Here is a 20,624-nt window from a genome sequence, read left to right on the forward strand (position 1 = left end):
CTGTTTCCACTTTACAGCTCTGTGACCTCAGTGTGCCTGTCAGTAAAATGGAGAGAACCCCAACACCACACAGGGTGGCTGTGGAGGCGGCGGTGACAACAGTAGCAGTCACTGACACTCATGTGAGTGATAACACGGAGCATGAACCAGGGTTCTGAAGAAGCTAGCTAATCTCTCGCATTTTCCAGGAGAGGAAGTACTGTGCTAGGTACCGTCAGTGGTACCACGGAGGAAGCAAGGTTGGGAAACATCACAGTCCTGAGGGAGACACAAGTACAGACCACTGGGCCTCAGCCAGGCAGGTGGCCCAGTAGGAGGCTCACTGGCTTCGGAGCAGGTATACCTGTCTCTGAACACCGCCCCTTCTACCTGGGCAACCTGCAGGGAATGTTCCGCCTCGGGAATCCCAAACGTGTAGAGGATATTGCCTCACAGAATGCAGACATTCAGGACAAATTACTCTCTTCCCCACGGGTGTCTATAAAACTTAAAATGGACTCAGGAGTCAGAGAGCCTGTGCACCTTTCCACTAACGCGCTCAGTGTCGTCACCTGTACTGTGGGTGTGGTTAAAGATGTGCAACCTGTGATGAGGGGGCACCCTGGACAATGTCCGCACCCAAGAGGTTTTAACTAAATGGGTGCTATTCTCTTGCTTTCAAATTCATCATCACTACGCAAAACCTGTAGTTAGGTAAAATAAAAAACAATGAAATTGAAGCAAGTTCTAACTTATTTTACATAGCAATATTTCAAATTTATACTTACACTGTGGGAAAGGGTAGGGGAAAAAATGTCTCCTAAATGAAAACCTGGTTGCATAGTGGTTAAGAACTACAGCGAGCTGCGGCTGCTAACCAAAAGGTCGGTAATTTGAATCCATCAGCCGTCCCTTGGAAACCCTTTGGGGCAGTTTTGCTCTGTCCTTTAGGGTCGCTATAAGTCAGAATCGACTCAACACAACTAATTTAAATGAAAGCAGGGAGTCCCTGGGTGATGCAAAAGGTTAATGCATTTGGCTAACTGAAAGGCTGGAGGTTTGTATCCACCTTGGAAGAAAGGTCTGGCAATCTACTTCTGAAAAGTCAGCCGCTGAAAACCCTGTGGAGCGCAGTTCCACTCTGACACACATGAGGTCGCCATGAGTCGGAGTCAACTCGGCAGCAACTTGTTTTATCGCTTAAATGAAACCAACTCTGGTAAAGAAGAAATAATTTGAACTAGTAAAGAATTAAGAATGCTTTGCTGAGCTAGTGATACTTGAATTTTACAGAGAAATCTCACTGCTAATTTCAAAACGACACTAATTGCTATTTTTAATATAAGTGACCTAAAAAAAGATGATATAATATTTTGACTTCCTAAACTTAAACAGACCCTGCCATTTCCCACTGCACTTGAGATTCACGTTGTAATGGGATTTTTCAACAAAATTTTCCATTTTTCACTTATGAGTTATCTACGACACCAGCAAAGGAGCCTTTATCTGTCTGGTTCATTCCTGTGTACTTGGTGCCCAGGCTCAGGGCTGCTGCAATTTGTTGAATGAATAAATGTTGACTTAACTTCAGGATTCAGCAGTGACACATTTACACATGCCAGATTCTCAATTTATAAATATTTACTGTCAGGACTTAATTTTAACTTTAATTAGCCCAACTGTTAAGGATACCTCCAAAGTGAGAAATATTACCCATTCCTTCACAGCAGATGTAACTCCAGCAGTTAGTCTCCTATGTCGGTTTGTAGTGAATGCAACGCAGACACGGAGCGCCTACAGTGTGTTTTACAGTGAGTTGATCAAAGCTTAACGCAGACCAAATCTTGGAAAATGAATTCAAGACCAAATTCTAGAAGATAAATTAACTAGGGTAAAACTTCTCAAGCTGACATGCCCCCAGAAACTCTGGATTCTAAGGATGCTTAAAAACAACAGTTTCTGTGAGTTCTCACTTGAAGGTTGGTTGAAAAAAGTGCCACTGAGATGGTGGTTTTACAAAGCATTTTAAACAGAGGGCGTCATGACTGCCACTGTCCTGTGGACACGTTTGCTAGATCTGGGAAAATCTGACTATAAAATTATTCATTTAAAGGTATGTTTACAAATATATTAATGGATGAGGTATGTGCTTTAAAAAAAAACAAATGGAACAATTCATCTGTGAGTGCTCCTTCAAAAAAAATCATCTATATGAGACCAAACAGTCAACATTTACCCTAAAGCAAAGATGAGAAGGTGGGGGGAAGGGCAGGGAAGCTAGATTAATGGAAATGGAACAACCAGAATGGAAATAATGAGAATGCTGACAGAATGTGGAAAATGTAACTGATGTCACTGAACAATATGTACGGAAATTGTTAAATGGGAACCTAATTTTCTGTGTAAGCCTTCACAAAAAACACAATAAAATATTTAAATAAAGAGTCAAATTATATCACTAAACAGGAGTTTTTGTCCAGTTCAGTGCCTCCCAACCTTTTTAACAAATACTCCTTTGATAAAACTAAAAATTGCACATGTTCCTTATCCACCCTGAAAAATCTCAGACTTGGTGAGTGAGGTACAGTCTGTCTTCTGGCTCACCCTAGGGACCAACAGGATTTTTGTCCAGCTTTGCTTCCTGTAGTTTGCATTACGAAGAGTCAATAATTTCTTCTTTTTTCATTCATAAAGTCCCCAAAGTGGACATGCCTCTTCTTGTCTCAAAATTCTCAGGTACACCCCTGCAAGAGGATCTGGAACACTTTCCCGCCAGCCCCCGGTGTGAGAAACACTGCTCCAGCCAATGGCTGAAGGCAGAGACTGACTAACAAACTTGCCCGCCCTGAGCGCTCAGCAGCAACTCTCTGCCAACCCAGGCATGGTGCTATGTGCTTTTATACACACGTCGTCTTATTTGATTTTCACATCAACCTTATGAGGTCAGGAAAAAACCCACTGCTGTCAAGTCAGTTCTGACTCACAGCAACCGTACAGGACAGAGAACTGCCCCATAGGGTTTCCAAGGCTGTATATAATCTTTACGGGAGCAGACTGCCACTTCTTTCTCTGTGGGTCGGCTGGTGGGTTCGAACTATTGACCTTTCTGTCAGCAGCCAAGAGCTTAACCACTGTGCCACCAGATGACTGTGAGGCTGGGATGAATGCTGTCAGTTTACAGGTGAGAAAACTAAGGTAGAAAGACATTCAGTAGCTTATCTGAAGTCACTTCGCTAGGCAGTAGCCCAAGAGGATTTGAATCCAGGCTGGTTCAAAGCTGAAACCTGACTGTTTAACTGCTATGCTCTGTTGGCATGCCCATCCTGCTCCAAACGTCAGTTACCCCCACACTACCTTCACGTATTGCCTTATCAACCTACTATCCATACTATTAACTTAATATTTGCTTTACATTGGCACGCTGGTTATGTTTTTTTCTAATACATTTTAAAATTAAGCCTTTTGGAAGCAGTGGAGGTTTAGTGGTAGAACTGTAGCCTTTCACGCTGGAGAATCACTCGGGTTCGATTCCTGGCCAATGCACCTCATGTGTAGCCATCACCTGCGTATCGGCGGGGGCAGCTTGCATGTTGCTAGATAGGTTTCAGTGGAGCTCCCAGGCTCAGATGGACTAGGGAGAAAGGCCTGGCAATCTATTTCAGAAAATCAGCCAGTGAAAACCCTGTGGATCACAACGGTCTGACTTGCAACCAATCATGGGACAGATGTGGCACAGCAGTAGGCAGTGTTTTCATTGCATTCCATTATGTGGGGGGTCGCTATGAGTCAGGGGGTGGGCAAAGCGGCTTGACAGCTGCTAACAACAGCCACAACATTAAATATTTTAAGTGTACCCCGGTAGCCAACCCCTCAGGATCACATCATGCGCTCCCAATGGAATATGTGCCTCCCTCCACTGAGGAACCAGAAAAGGCAATTTCTGGGCAGATAATTCAGTGAGTCAGACAGCTTCCACAATGGGGTCACCAGGAGCACCCCAGAATTAGACATATATGTAGTGTGGACAAGGTTTCAGGGCAGATCAGGAGTGTCACACTGCAATGGGAAATTTCTCCAAGCCAAGGGCTGGAAAATGATGGCTCCCAGGCCCAGTGCCTGTTTTTATAAATAAAGTTTTATTGGAACACAGCCATGCCCATTCATTTATACATTATCTGTGGCTGCTTTTGTGCTACAACGGCAGAGTTGAGTGGTGCAACAGACCATCTGGCCCACAAAGCCAAAAACATTTACTATCTGGCCCTTTATAGAAAAAGTTTGCTGGCCCCTGCTTTAAGCCAGGCATTTCCCATCCGTATTATGGTTATTACCTAGGAGCTGCCGATGGTCAGATTTTGCGCTGAGTTTAATCTGATTCCATTTAACCACTGCGTGCCAGTCTTAGCTAAGGGCTGGGCTTACAGAGGTGAATAAAGCTGGGATCCTATTTCCTGGCATTTATAATCTAATAGAGGAATCAGGGTGTAAACAAATAATTTTACTGCAGCTCAGTAAGACGTTCCAGTAGGTTTTGCTGTTTTATTTTTCCTGTAAAGTGGACTGTGGAAACCTGACTCTTTGGTTCTTTAAAACTCTGAAGTTCTAAAACCATAACCGGGGGCTAAGATCTCGCTCTTTTTCTAATTTAAAAAAAGAGCATAAACACTGGAGACGAAACTCTAATTCTGTGAAACTCTAACTCATTAACTTCTGCAGGAAAGATCAACTTACTGGGATTTTTTGTAATTGCCAAATTTGCTCTGGGCTCTCTAATACACAGTTCTAATCTGCATGTGGAGAATAGAAAAATGGTATCGAGACACTGAGGGAAACACGGTAAGTTAGAAGAGCTAGAGTTTTGTTTTTTACGACGGAGTTTTCAAATTGGAATCCGTATTAACTGGGTCACATATTAACCTTTTGCTGGAAAAAGCATGAGGGGCGGAGGCAATGTCCAGGTTCAACCAGAATTTCAGTGTACACTCTCTGTCTTTGCAACTCCAACCAGGTACCAGGTGAATTAAGGGGAAAACCAATTTCCACATCGGGGGGACGTGATGAAATTGATTATCCACAGGCAGAGGAAAGCCAGACAGAAAATAATGGGTGCCGCGCCACATCTGCGCATCTGTCCTGCCCTGATAACTGTTTATTTGTACTGACTATTCACAGTGTTTTTGTATCATACAAAGGTTTTTCATAAGCTTCAAAAGTAGAAACGGAATGCATCCGTTTCTACAGAAACAGAAGCTTTGGAAAGCTGGTGGGGCTCGATAGGGAGAACTATCCCTGCACACCAGGCAGCCCATTGTATAGTGACACCCCCTCCTCCTCATTTACCTCATCCCATTTAAAGAAATTAACACAACAGTATGAGCTGATTGTTGATGTTCGTTATTAAATCATTTCTTCATCCCACACAGTGATTCAGAATTATTCATTAAGCTTGCTGGAAGGAAGCTGGGTTTTACCTCCACGGTGGCTTGGGGAGGGATATGCTCTTTAAAAGGATATTTTATAACAACACAATTATCATAATTAAAAGCTACCCTGATATTCTGATGAGCTTTTGACATATTTCTGAGTACTGGCATTTCAGCACAGGAGATAGATGAGACTGAAATAGTATTAAGGAATAACATTGCTGGGGTGGGGTGCGGTGGGGCAGGGAAGCCAGAGGCAATATTAAATACCATCTGTCATCATCACCCCCCATTTTATCATGGTCTTTACGTTAATCTATTTTATAAAATATCACCTGAACTTCTGGCTTTCCAAAATGAATTCAAATTATGCTGCTGTGACCCAAGCAATTTTCTGCATTCCTGAATCATGGACTCTGACAACCCCCATGAGAGCCCCCCTACCCATGCTTTCACACTGAACAGGTCCCTCAGCCTGCACCAGAGCCGTGTCCACATCTGACTCTGGTATCTTGCTCACATTGCCCATGGCTTGTTCTGTGTTTCAAATGCCATTAAACAAGGGACCTGGTTTGGCAAGCTACCAACATTGACAGGTGACTGCAGGAAGGGCACCTACCTCTGCTTTTCCCTGGTAAGTAGGTTTAGGTGATGATCTCAAGGTGGCCAAGAAGAGGATGCCTTTCCTACCTGAAGGCCCTGCAGGGGGTAGATGATGGGAAACAGACTGCTCTGTGGGTGTGAACCTGGAAGGCCAGCATCTGGAGCGGAGCAGAGGATACCAAAGACTGAAGGGCTTCAAGGCCACATGATGTGAGCCTGAGAGGCTGGGCCTGTGAGCACCGTGAGTGCATGGACTGGTCTGGCATGCAGGGGGTACTTAACAAGTGAGCTGTCAGTTGGCCAACAGGGAGGGGACCAAGTCAATGATGTGATTCCTTCAATCACTACAAACAATGATTAAGCATTTGCTATGAGCTAAAACCTGAGCCAGGCCTTCTGCACGCAGAGATGAAGAGAACATAGTCCCTGTCCTCAAGGAACTGATATTCTAGTGGGGGATTCAGACAAGGAAACACTTCAATCTTCAGACAAGTCAACACTTATGGATCAGTTTCACAACTGCTGGGATCAAGGAGAGCTGAGGAGCAAACCTGGGGCCAGGTGGGGGTACCTCATGCAGAAGCTGTCAAGGTTAGTAGGTGTTGGCCAGGCGAAAAACAAGAGGCTGCAGAAGGCATAGAAGATGCGGAAGAGCGCTGGACACCACGGCAGAGAGCTGGGCCTTCTCCTGGCGTGATGGGGGCCTCAGAAGGGTTCGAGGCCTTGCAGCAACACGCCCCTCTGGCTGCTACATGGAGAATGGACTGGAATGGGGCCATGAGTGGATGCAGGGAGACCAGGTTGAAGACGCTACTAAGACCCAAATGAGTGAGGATGGTAGCCTAAAGAAGAGGACAGACTGGGGCAATATTGTTGTTAGCTGCTGTTGTTGAGTCAGCCCCCAACTCAAGGTGACCCCATGCAGAAGGGAACAAAACTCTGCCCAGTTCTGTGCCACCCCCATGGTTGGTTGTGCATTGGACCATTATGATCCACAGGGTTTTCACTGGCTGATTTTCAGAAGCAGATCGCCAAGTCTTTCTTCCCAGTTTGTCTTAGTCTGGATGCTCTGCTGAAACCTGTTCAGCATCACAGCAACATGCAAGCCTCCACTAACAGATGGGTGGTGGCTGCGCACGAGGCGCATTGGCCGGGAATTGAACACAGGTCTCCTTCATGCAAGGTGAGAATTCTACCACTGAACCACTACTTCCCCCAGGAGCAATATTAACAAGGTAGAATTAAAGGGACTTGAAAGATAAGGGTCCAACCAGGCAAGACGACCTCTACTGGAGGTGGCTTCATCAGGGCTCTAGGGCCTGATGCCATCAGGAGTAGAATGAGAACACTAACTCGCCTGCTCTGCCTCATGCTTACCAAGCAAGCTTCTGATGATAATCTGGCTTTCCATGTAGCTCTGCCTCGGAGAAGAGGCTGCACCGCTGGTGTTGATGGGAATGGCTCAGTCTTGCTCTACGTTAATCAACTGGGATTCTGGTTGTAGATATTAGTCTCTGCGGGCTGTGATCATTTGAGTTCACCTCGTAGACACAGACAGGGTGTTCCAGAAAATCTGGTTCTTGAGCTTGCTGGGCTGTGGGCCTGAAGGGGGAGCTGGTTGGTACACCCCGAAAGAATGTCATACTCCAGGACTCTTGCTGGGTGGTTAGTAGGCTTCTTCCCAAGAGGCCCTGTTGGAGCCCTGTTGGCTGTGAGGATTCACTGAGAAGAATCCTGTGAAGCACTCAGAGCAGCCACTAGCCTAGCCGGTGCTCACAGTGGAGGGGTGGGGAGTTTCAGGGGTGGGATCAGGGGGTGGGTCTGAAGGTGGCTGCTTGTGCCTCAGGAGAAGTAAAGGCACAGGGGGTCTTTTCTCATTTCTCCAGAAAGAAGGAACTTGCTTACAGTCTTCCCTCTAAATGTCTCTGGTCTCAGTATCTGGGGAGCTTGCAGGTACCGTTCGTTCTGTGATGGTGAGTCCCTGGGTGGTGCAAATGGTTAACATGCTCAGCTGCTAACCAAAAAGCTGGAGGTTTGAATCTACCCAGAGGTGCCTTAGAAGGCCTGGTGATCTACTTCTGAAAAATCAGCCACTGAAAACCCTATGGAGCACGGTCCTACTCTGACACACATGGGGTCGCCATGAGTCAGAGTCAACTTCATCTTTTTTTTAAACAACGGGAAACCCAGAACCGTGTGCCATTGAGAAACTGGTTTCCAAGCGTGGAGAAGAAATGGCAGTAGTCACAAGAACGGCATGCGCACCACTTAACATCAGATGTGAAAGGAATCGTTCCAGTGGCATTAAATGTTCTCTTTGGCATTATTCTGTTAAAATTAGTCTTTGTGGTGGTGCTGATGCCATCTTGACACTTCATTTCCTTGTCACCAGAATGGTTTTCCACACCAGCTCAAGCACGGTATAAAATTTCAAAGAGCGTAATAGAAGTTTTCCAACTTCATCTCTGTGGAACAGCTGGAAAATGCCTCCAATTATGCAAGCTTTTCGTAAAATGTCTCTAAAACACAGAAAGTCCTATTGTACTTTGCACAAGTAAATGCTAACACATTTCATGTACAAAGATGAAAAGAAGAGTTGGTGGCTTTTATTTTTTAAGGGAATGCTTGCTACTGGGGTCGGGATGTTTCTCTCCCCACCCCATAATAAATACATAAATATATTTAAATTCTAGAAGAGAATAAAACACGCTCTGGAAAGATCCAGAAGGAGGAATTAGGACCAAAGCAAGGACACACAGTTGTCAACACTGGAACCCTGTTAAGTCTCTGGGGCCTGCAGGAGTAGCTTAGAACATACCATTTCTTGTGAGCTGGGTGCTGTAGGTGTGACCACGGGGGAGAAACTGGGTGTATGGGTTAGTGCCATGTGCAAGGCAGTCAGACCCTGACACCTCGTCAAAAAAAAAAAAAAAAATGGAGTACCGTTATTTTGTGTGTGCACACGTGTCAAATGCATGATTAACTAAAAATCTGTAGCAGGGTGAGACTGGACTAAACACACTTCTCCCTCCCCTGATTCTAGAAGAGGGCTTAGCCTACCTCACTAAAGCAAATGATGAAGGCCCTGCCCCTGCCCATTAAAGCCACTTCCAGGGTTTCCCCGTTCACATCTCAGTAATACTGGTGGGAGGGTTGGCTCTTACAGACTGCCTGTCCTTGAGCAAGTTCCCTCTTCCTGGAGAAATGAGAAAAGATGCCCCTGCGTCTTTGCATCTCCTGAGGCACAAGCAGCCGCCTTCAGACCCACCCCCTGATCCCACCCCTGGAACTCCCCACCCCTCCACTGTGAGCACCAGCTAGGCTAGGGGCTGCTCTGAATGCTTCACAGGACTCTTCTCAGTGAATCCTCATAGTCATCCTATGACAGAGCTACTACTATTCCCATTTCACAGATGTGGAAGCTGAGGCTCAGAAGGCTTAGTAGCTTGTGCAAGGCCATACAGCTAGTGAGTGACAGAGCTGGGATCCCCAGAACCCAGTTCTGCCCCATGTCCTGTTCTCTCTCTTCCCTCTGCCAGGCTGCAGAGGGAAGAAGAAAGATCTGGAAACCTCTTCTCCAGACTGCCCTCCCACCCAGACAGCTGTGGTCCCAGGGCCTCTACCTGCTTTGGTGAACTTGTCTGCCATCTCCTGCCGAACCGACTTGGTGAGGTTGAAGTAGTCGTCGTCTTCGTCGATGCTCTGGAGGAACAGTGGAATGTGCTGGAAGACAACGCTGTGCTGGCACTGGTGTTCCCCTGCGATGCTCAACTGCTCGTCCAGCCACTGATCCTGGGCCTGCTTCAAGGCAGGGCACCTGGAGGCATCGTAGAAGAACTGGGAATTGAGGACAAGGAACAGGACACCCCCGACCCAGAAGCTGAAATAGTCGTCTCCCCAGGTCTGACAGAACTCCGCGATGGACTCGGCTGTGGGGACGTTGCCAATGTCGTGGTTGCCGCTGACGAAGACCAGCGGGATCTCCCTGTCAAGCTCCTTGAGCACCCGCTGCAGGTCCTCCGTCTGCTCCTGCCGCCAGGGCGTTCCTGGAAGAGCAAGGTTAGGTTCTAAGGTGGGCTGAAGGCTGCCTGTGCATTTACTAACATGAGATGAAAGACAGAATAACCTCGAATTCACTCAACCAGGCACATGGAAACTGCAAAATGTAGTAATAGCTAAACGCAAATCAACAAGTGAGCTGGGAGTCACTGCCAGTCCCGCTGAGTTGAGGAACTCCTATCCTTTGTTCAGGCCGTGGCAATCCAATGTCTTTTCAGTCATCTGACACAACTGATCAGGTGACAACATGGAATCAATCTTAACATTCAGTACTAACCAACAGGTCACCATGGAGAGATTCTCATGCGTGGTCGCCCCACATGTCAGAGCAGAATTGCGTTCCATAAGGTTTCTAATGGGTGATTTGCAGATCACCAGGCCTTTCTTCTGAGGCACCTTTGGGTAAACTTGAACTGCCAAACTTTCAGTGAGCAGCTAAGTGCATTAACCATTTGCATCACACAGGGACCCCAACATTCAACATTAGTGAAGCTTCATTTTAGATGGAAAGTAAATAGAAATAGTTCTGCTTTTTCTCCTCATATCTCAATGGGCCATCCTATGCACCCCCTCTGGTGCCTGGAGGCAGCTTTAAAAACTAGTCCCAACTCAAAGCCCTACTGTTGTCCAGTCGATTCCTACTCATGGTGACCCCAGAGGGTTTCCAAGGCTGTAAATCTTTACAGAAGCAGACTGCCACATTTTTCTCCCATGGAGCCGCTGGTGGTTGGGAACCGCCAGTCTTTCAGCCGGCAGTCAATCGCTTTACCCACTCCACCACCAAGGCTCTTTAACCGAAAACTACTCAGGTTTTTTTCTGACCAGTTTACAATATACATCCGTAGACACATGGCCCTGCAGACTCTGTGAGCATCTTCGTGGGATACATTCTTAGAAACTGAATGGGTACATGAAATGGCACGTGCATCTTGCCAAATGCCCGACCAAAGAAAAAGAGGTGCTTTATATTGCCAGCACCAGTGCAAGAAGTGCAGGGTAAACATCTTCATGTTAAGGGTATTTCCCAACACAGGGAATTCAAAATGGTGATGACTGTTTAGACAAAGAGTTGGAAAGTGTGTGGGAAACCAGGATCTTCCTCCCTTAGGGTCTTACCCTCCATACCTCCTGTAACAACATATTAAAAGCTTTAACAAATGGGTTTTGAAGTGATCAATTCAAATCCACATGTTTTTTGAGCCCCTCTATGCTAATTTCCACCACCTGTCAGTTTGTCATACTGTAGTGGCTTGCATGTTGCTGTCATGCTGGAAGCTATGTTACCAATATTTCAAATATCGTCAGGGGTCACTCACAGTATACAGATTTCAGAGGAGCTTCCAGACTAAGACAGACTAGGAAGGAAGGCCTGATGGTCTACTTCTGATAATTAGTCAATGAAAATCTTATGCTTCGCAATAGTACAGTGTCTGACTCCCTTATTTTGGACATGTCATTGGGAGGGATCAATCGATGGTAGAAGACATCATGTCTGATGAAGTAGAGGGCCAGTGAGGGTGAGGGAGATCCTCAGTGAGATGGATTGGTACAGCAGCCACAACAATGCACTCTCACATGCTGGCAATTGTGAGGATAACTCAGAACCAGACGTTTCATTCCAGTGTATGTAGGGTCAGTGGCAATCACTAGGGTTGGTATCGCCCAGAATGGTTAACTCTTGGTGTTACACCACCGCCACCACCCCTCCCCCCCACCCATAGGTGGCCTGGTCAGCAACCCCCGCTTCTGTGGGCAAAGTGGCCCCCGTCCTTTCCAGCCCTTCCCCTCCTCCATGGTTCCCCACAGCTCCTCCACTCTCCTATTGGCCAAGGTAGAGACCCTCCTCTTTGCCCAAATGGTGGGTGAGAAGGGGCTGGTAGCAAGTTACTGCACTGGTGACAGGGGCAGGGGTGGTGGTGGGTTACCCCCTGGTAATGGGGGCGGGGGTGGTGGTGGTGAGTTACTGCACTGGTGACGGGGGAGGGGGGTGGTGATGAGTTACCCCCTGGTGATGGGGGCCGGGGAGGGTGGTGACAAGTTACCTCACTAGTGACGGGTAGGGGGTGGTGATGAGTTATGGCACTGGTGATGGGAGTGGGGGGTGGTGACAAGTTACTCTGGGTGATGGTGGCAGGGGGGGTGGGGCTGGGGACAGGGTGGCGACGAATTACCCCCTGGTGATGATGGCGGGGGGGTGACAAGTTACCCCACTGGTGATGGGGGCCAGGAGGTGTGGTGACAAGTCACCCCACTAGTGACAGGGATGGGGGGTGGTGATGAGTTATGGCACTGATAATGGGGGTGGGGGGCGGTGATGAGTTACCACACTGGGTGATGGGTGACACTAACCCTGGTGATGTCACTGCCTTGGTAGCCCCTCCCCCATGACACCAGCCTACCTGCTGCCATGGACCCTGGGGTCATTTTGATGTCACCCCCTCTGACAGTGTCAGGGGTGCAGTGCACATCCCCCATACCCTACTAGTATACTAGTATATACTGCGTAGTGTCACCATGAGTTGGAGCTGACTTGACAGCAGCTATTTACCCAGGGTTTCCTTTTTTGGGGGGGTATTTACCCATGCTAATTTACCATGCTAATTTAGTTGACAGATATTTATTAAGTGTCCACTACGTATAAGGCGGAAACCCTGGTGGTGTAGTGGTTAAGTGCTACGGCTGCTAACCAAAGGATCGGCAGTTCGAATCCACCAGGTGCTCCTTGGAAACTCTATGGGCCAGTTCTACTCTGTCCTACAGGGTCGCTATGAGTCGGAATCGGCTCAATGGCAATGGGTTTGGTTTTGGTTATGTATAAGGCACTGGTTTAGTTACTGGGGATAAGCTGTGAACCAAACAGACACATACCCTTCTCTCTGCTGGAGAGTCATAATTTGTGAAGTAAATTACAGATCCCCACCCCCCTGTGTTGAATGTTTTTGTCCTGTAGAGGGAGCAGAGCCGGGAAACGATGTAACCCCAGCACCATGTTAGGCCCAAGGAACATGTGCAGCATCATGGGAAGACGACAGAAGGAAAACAGTGAAGAGCAGCAGCCCGGCTCCCCGAGGGGTAAGGAAGACTCACCTGAAAAACGCTGCCATGGGCAGATGCAAATCATACCCAGTATTTCACCATGAATTAAAGAGAAAGAAAAACGCCTTTATGTAGCAATCACAGCTAAGAAAGAAAACTGTACAGCCGAAATGCAGGAATGGAGAGCCAGATGGTCCACAGAGGCAGCTGAGACATAGGAAGTGGTTAAGTAGAACTCAGGAAACAAATCGAGGAAAAAGACAAAACCATTTCAAAAATGATGACTACAAAAATAAATAAATAAATAAAACCCACTGCGGTACAGTCAATTCCAACTCACAGAGGCCCTATACGACAGAGTAGAACTGCCCCATAGGGTTTCCAAGGAATGGCTGGTAGATTTGAACTGCTGGCCTTTTGGTTAGCAGTGAGCTCTTAACCACTGCACCACCAGGGCTCAGACAACTACTAGGAGATTACTATTAATGAGATTTTCTTTACAGCCAAGTATTTGTTCATTTTTCTAAATATTCCTGGTGAGCTTAAAAAGAATGTACTTTCTCTAATTGCTGAATACTGAGTTCGTCATATTTCCACTCAATTAAACTTGTTACTGGTGTGGTTCAAATCTCCTATGTCTTTTTTTTTTTTTGCCTACTTGATCTCTATCAGTTTCCAAGAGACTTGGTTAAGTTTCCACTGTAATCACGAATCAACCCATCTCTCCTTGTAATTGTCAACTTTTGTGTCATTTTTCTTTTAGCTACGTTGTTAGTGCATAAGAGTTACGAGTTTCAGTATCTTGCTGAAATATTTTAATATTTAATCCTAATAAATAAACAAAAAGAAAAGAGGTAACTCTATACTGATACTATGGAAAGATCTTTAATATATTATGTTAAAAAGCTAAGACATGGAGGAATAGGATCATATGTGACTTTTATAAAAATGCTTACACCAAAAAAAAAAAAAGAAAACCCAAACACATTGCTGGGTAGATTCCAACTCACAGAGACCCTACAGGACAGAGCAGAACTGCCCCACAGGGCTTCCAAGGAGTGGCTGATGGATTCAAACTGCTGACCTTCTGGTAAGCAGCTGAAGCTCTTCACCACTACGCCGCCAGGGTTCCAAAAAGTCTTATACATATTCTTATTAAAAAAACCACTGCCGTTGAGTTGATTCTGACCATAGCGACCCTATAGGACAGAGTAGAACTGGCCCATAGAGTTTCCAAGGAGCGCCTGGTGGATTTGAACTGCCTACCTCTTGGTTAGCAGCTGTATATAACATATTCTTATATTATGGATAAAACTTCTGAGGCTCAAAGAGAACTGGCAACTGTGGTTAACTATGGAAAATGGGAGTGGGGAGTGTTAGAGACTTTTATACTTGGTTTAAAAAGGTTGAGAACCCTTTAAACAGGTTTTTATTTTTCCTTCCTTTCTTCTTCCCCTTTTCCAACCTTGTGTGCTATTTGCATAATTAAAAACAAACAAAAATAATTCAAGTTAAAATGAGGAGGTGCTTTTAGCCCCGGGATCCTAAGACTGAAGGAGATTTAGAAGAAGCCAGTCAGGTGGCTGCATTTCCCCCCCTGCTCTCTGGGGATGAGTAGAATCTGCTTGGGAAAGGCTGGGAGCTGGAGACTGCAGACTGCTGGTCCCTGGACTGTGGGACCGACTGAACAAGGGACCAGGAGGCCTCTCGGGCGGTGGCACTGGAGGTTTGCTCACAGCCAGTGTCCCTCTCCTGCTGGTCCTGGCGGGCCCTGGGCTCTCAGTTCAAGCCTGTCATTGATTGGTTTTGCCTCTTTAGCTGACCTCAGACTAAGGGCATCTGTGTTGACTTACTCAAGCCCTCTAAGACTCCACTGGCTGTTTATTTCCCTGTGTGAATGTACTGTTAATTTGGGGAAGACAAGTCCTGTGTGCCCTTGAAGATGATAAACCATCTCAAAGGGACTCCAAGGACCAAGGCTAATTTGTCATCTGGTTTCCTAAAAGACCCTAAAAGTCACCCCTAGTTTTCCCTTCTTTCCATTCATATCGACATGGGGTTTTTTTTTTTGATACTCACTGTCATGGACTGAATTATGTCTCCCCCAAAATGTGTGTATTAATTTGGCTGGGCCATGACTGTGTGGTTGTCTTCCATTTTGTGATTGTAATTTTATGTTAAAGAGGATTAGGGTGGGATTGTAACACCCTCACTAAGGTCACATCACTGATCCAATGTAAAGGGAGTTTCCCTGGGGTGTGGCCTGTACCACCTTTTATCTTACAAGAGATAAAAACAAAGGGAAGCAAACAGAGAGTTGGGGACCTCATACCACTAAGAAAGCAGCACCAGGAGCAGAGTGCGTCCTTCAGACCTGGGGTCCCTGCACCTGAGAAGCTCCCTGATCAGGGGAAGATTGAGAACAAGGATCTTCTTCCAGAGTCGAGAGAGAAAAAACCTTTCCTTGGAGCTGAATTTGGACTTTTAGCCTACTTTACTGTGAAGAAATAAATTTCTGTTTGTTAAAGCCATCCACTTGTGGTATTTCTGTTATAGCAGCACTAGATGACTAAGATACTCAGTAACCGCCAATATTCACCTAATGCTTCCTACGGGCCAGACACTGCTGTGAGAGGTGCAGGTGGACAACAAGTGGGGGAATCGAGATTCGAACTCCATGACCTGGCTCAGAGTGCTGCCTCTCCTCACAGGGCCTTGTGATGACCCACACACCATGGTCCAAGCTCTCAGAGGGGCTTCCCTCAGCCACCCTGACCCTTGGACAAGGGCTTTACAACACACTGGGGTATGGTGTCCCCCAGGCTTTACTTCCAAGGGCATTTCATCATGGCACTTCCTGTGCAGACTGAGGCTGACACAGGGAATTCTCAAGAAAATAGTGACCATAAACAGAAAATTTAAAAATGAGCACTTCAGAAGAAAGGTTTACTTAAGACTTGAAAAGGAGACCTGTCCACAAAGGAAATTAAAATGGAGAAGTGTGAACGGGATATTTCTTTCCAAACTTTAGAGAAATGCTGCTTTTGGGGAAATCACATGCATTCCCAATAACCTGTGGAAAAACAAAGCCCTCCTTCCCTGAATCCCCTCAACCAAAGATGAACTACTCTTGCTCAGCTTCTCTGGAGACAAAGTGGGGTGGAGTCATGGATGCTGGGTCTGCAGTCAGTAGACCTGGGCCTGGTCCTTGGCTCTTGCCCCTTCCCAGTTGTGTGGTGCTGGGTTAGTCACTCGGTTCCCGGAGCCCTGGTCTCATGGTGCGGAAAATGCAGATGATAGTTCTCACACCTCGGAGATAATGATTTCCAGAGGCTGGGACAAAAACATATAGGTGGAAATGCCACCTGTCTTCCCTCCACCCTCCACACCCAAAGGTAATAAAGTCTGCCTTGTTATCACTGACTCATAGTGTGCATGTAACAATAAATCATTCCTGAAGGAATAAAAAAATTCCCCTGGGATATAAGTAGTTTCTAGGTAATAATTCAGAAGAGAAGGGGTAAATTCTAGATTACAAAAAGCCACGTTTAATAAAAACATTTGCACTAAGTTCACCAAGTTCTCCATTTGTGTGTATTAGAATCTCTTTAGGGTCAGAATATCAGCGACACCTTAGCATTATACAGTTTCCTAAAAATCAGTCATAATACTGCAGCAAATGTATGAAAACTGAAGCCAAATAAGACTCCAGAAACATCAAGTGTAGAAAAAATGGAAACCTTGCAAAGGACACAAACTTCCATGAGTTTCCTACATATCAAGCAGTGCCCTGGGCTTCACAGTAAAGATGTTTATACAGAAACAATAGGAAGACTGGGAAAAAAGGAAAAGAATTTGGCTAAGGAAAAAGTACACCACCCATCTGTCAGCTGGTCATACTGAGGTGCCCTGTATGTTGCTGTGACACTGGAAGCTATGCCACCAGTACCGCAAATATCAGCAGGGCCACCTATGGTGAACAGGTTTCAACAGAGCTGCCAAACTAAGAAAGACCAGGAAAAAAGGCCTGGTGATCTACTTCCAAAAATTAGCCAATGAAAACCTTATGGATCACAACAGAACACTGTCCAACTTGCTTGCTTTGGACAGGAAGGATCAATTGCTGGAGGAGGACATCACATTTGGTGAAATAGAGGGCCAGTGAGGGCAAGGGAGACCCTCAGTGAGATGGATTGGTACAACAGCCACAAGGATGGACTCCTACATGCTGGGATTGTGAGGATGAATAGGACAAGGCAACATCTTGTTCTGTTGTACATAAGGTCTCCATGAGTTGGAGTCGACCAGACAGCAGCTATCTATCTAAGGAAGAAACATGACATGAAATGACTCAGAGGAGGAAAAGAAAAGGATCGTTCTGGAGGGCAGGGGTCTTCAAGGTAAAGGGCAGTATCTGCTGATAAGTGGGTATTGAGGGGACAGGGACCCCAATGTCAGCACATACCTGCCACACACCAAAGAGAACCGAGAATGGGAGTGACAGTTGTAGCTTGGAAAGCCGTCATGAGGTATTCAAAACATTTTAGTAACATTTAAAAAATGTAAGGAATTACAGTAAAACCAAGAGGTAAAAGGTACTATAAAGATAATTGCAGAATACTTGCATTCTCTGACATTCAATTTTAACTGGGTTTTTTATGGTACTATGAAATGTGTAATTCATTTCTCTTGATATTCACTAATGCAGAAATTATGATGTTGGTTATTTCCCTGAATAGCCTTAAAATATATTGTCTGATAAAATCTCTCAATACACTAGGAAGTGAACATCCTTAACCTGATAAAGGATATCTACAAAAAGCCTATGGCTAACATTCTCAATGGTGGAAGACTGAATGCTTTCCCCTTACTACTAGGGACAAAGCAGTCTGTTCTCATTACTGGTCTTCAACATCATACTGGAAGTCTTAGTCAGTGCAAAAAGGCAAGAAAAAGAAATAAAAAGCAGACAGATTGGAAAGGAAGACATCAAACAAACCATCTATTCGCAGAAGATATGATTGTCTACATAGAAAATCCCAAGGAATCTAAAACTAACAAAAGCTCTTAAAACTAATATGGCAGATTAGTATGGTTGCTGGATAAAATGTCAATAAACAAAAATCAATTGTATTTCTATATACTAGCAAAGAATAACTGAAGGTATAACTAGCAGGATTTAACAGATAATTTAGGAGGTAGAAATGAACGACAGGAATCATTATTGTATTGGTTCAGAAAGGAGAAAAAGGACTAAAAAATGACTCCCTGCTATCTGAAGAACTGGGAGGTTGGTCTTGTCATTTATTACCATGGAAAGACTGAGAGAGAAACAAGTTGGAGGTAGAAATCAAAAGCTCTTTTTCAATATAAAATATCATGTATGTATAACGAGAGACTTTGTCTTGCTTACTTTGGACACATCATTAGGAAAGACCACTCACTAGAAAGGGACATCATATTTTGTAGTGAGTCAGTCAAAATGAGGAAACTCCTCAATGAGATGGAATAACACATAGCTATAGACTCAAACATACCAATGATCGTGAAGATGGCACAGGACAAGGCAACATTTCATTCTGTGTTACATATGGTCATCATGAGCCAGCCGATGGCAGCTAACAACAATGACAAGACTTCTCCAAGTTCCGATGTTGAGAAGATAGCTGGGTATGGGAGCCTGGAGTTCAGGGGAGGCTGGGGCTGGAAGCAGCCACATTCTCCATCATCTCAAACAGGTGCTGAAGGTCCCCAGAGCATGCCCTTGGGGGTGGCATTTCAAGGGGAAGCAAAGGTGGGCAGTGGTAATGGCATAGGCCAGGAATTCAGAGGACCAAAGATTCCTTTTATTAAAGATGTCCCTTGGGTATTGTTATGGATCAAATTATGTCCCCCAAAAATGTGGGTCAACTTGGCTAGGCCATGATTCCCAGTATTGTGGGACTGTTCACCATTTTGCCATCTGATGTGATTTTTCCTGTGTTGTAAATCCTACCTCTATGATGCTAATGAGGCAGGATTGAGGCAGTTATGTTAACGAGGCAGGATTCAATCTACAAGATTAGGTTGTATCTTGAGTCAATCTCTGTGGAGATATAAAAGAGAGAAGTGAGTACAGAGACAGGGGGACCTCCTACCACCAAGAAAACAGAGCTGGGAGCAGAGCATGTCTTTTGGACCTGGGGTCCCTGTGTTGAGAGGCTTCTAAACCAGGGGAAGACTGATGGCAAGCACCTTTCCCCAGAACTGACAGAGAGAAAGCCTTCCCCTTGCTGGTGCCCTGAATTCAGACTTCTAGTCTCCTGAACTGTGAGAGAGTAAATTTCTTTGTTAAAGCCATCCACTTGTGCTATTTTGTTACAGCGGCAAAAACTAAGACAGGCATGCTACCCCCTGAGCCTCAGTTTTCTAGCCCCTAAGAAAGACATCTTATTACCTCAATTATGGAGATGCTGGAAAACAAACGAGATCAGGCATTTAAGTGCCCAGGATGTAGCATGTGTTCAACTTCCTTTTCCCTCTCCCTAATTGTCCCTCCCCAGTGAAAAGCCGGAAGAAGTGATGCCAGATCTTCGGTCATCTTAGATCTCCCTTCTATTCTCCTTATTCTCAGTAAGATTGGCCCCCATGTGCTGCTGCCACTGGCCCTGAGTTGTGCAGGAAAGATAAGAGAATGCACCTTTATGCCGACCATCCCAGCACATGGTGGGGTGAATATCACCTGTGCCCAGCAACTCATCTGCTTGTGGTCCTCGGAGGCCACACCTGCCCTGCAGATAGAAGGATGAATGGATAAGATGGCACTAAGACACTTGTCCAGAGGGTGAAACATGCCAAAGACAAGAATTTCCAGTGCCAGCCCTATGTGTTCTCTAGAATTAGAGGTGGTGGCTTCGCTTACTTGTTAGTTGGAAATAGAATAGTCAAGTCAAAGCATCTACTATACTGTTAAGATCATAGTTTAGTAATTCAAACTTCCTCCAGGGGGCAATTAGGAGATACCAATGCAAAATCTAATAAATTCATTATATCTAGTGGCCTGGCAATTCTATTTATAAGAATTTATCATACAGAAATGTACACAAGTATGTAAAACATGACTATTCATTGTAGCATTAATTGAGAAGATATGAAATCTGAAATGGCTTAAATGTTCATCAAGAGAGAACTGATAATGTGGCCTTCCTCTGAAATAATACACAGGCATTAAATAGAATGGAGCAGACCCAAAGCTACCGACAAGGGATACATTTCTAAGCGATACTGCTAAGTGAAAACAGGGAGCTGAAAGAACTGGTTAATATGGTATCAGTTTGTTTAACATAAATCAATATGTGAGTATATTCAAAGATAAAAAGATCTAGAAAAAGATGTCAAAACTGTTAATTGTAGTTATCTATTGGCAATGGAGTGACAGAAAACACTTGCTTTCCTGTAAAGTTTTGAATTTTTTATAATGAGTGTGAATTACTTTTATAATAAAAAAATGGAGATATTTTAAAAAATGACAAATACACTAAAATT

General features: G+C 45.2%; 1 protein-coding gene across 3 annotated transcripts in view; it reads right to left on the bottom strand.

The window, feature by feature from the left end:
• The window catches only part of CPPED1 (calcineurin like phosphoesterase domain containing 1), a 150,887-nt gene that overhangs the window by 33,536 nt on the left and 96,727 nt on the right, over window positions 1–20,624 (bottom strand). For 2 of the 3 annotated variants that reach the window (XM_064295611.1, XM_010597298.3), the window contains one exon: window positions 9,629–10,051. In XM_064295611.1, coding sequence (XP_064151681.1) covers window positions 9,629–10,051 — 423 coding nt within the window. Of the gene's footprint in view, window positions 1–7,382; window positions 7,608–9,628; window positions 10,052–20,624 lie in introns of all 3 variants that reach the window. The other variant, XR_010323638.1, reaches the window with a different exon arrangement.

Source organism: Loxodonta africana, chromosome 12 (assembly GCF_030014295.1).
Source record: "Loxodonta africana isolate mLoxAfr1 chromosome 12, mLoxAfr1.hap2, whole genome shotgun sequence".
Taxonomy (NCBI): Eukaryota; Metazoa; Chordata; class Mammalia; order Proboscidea; family Elephantidae; genus Loxodonta; species Loxodonta africana.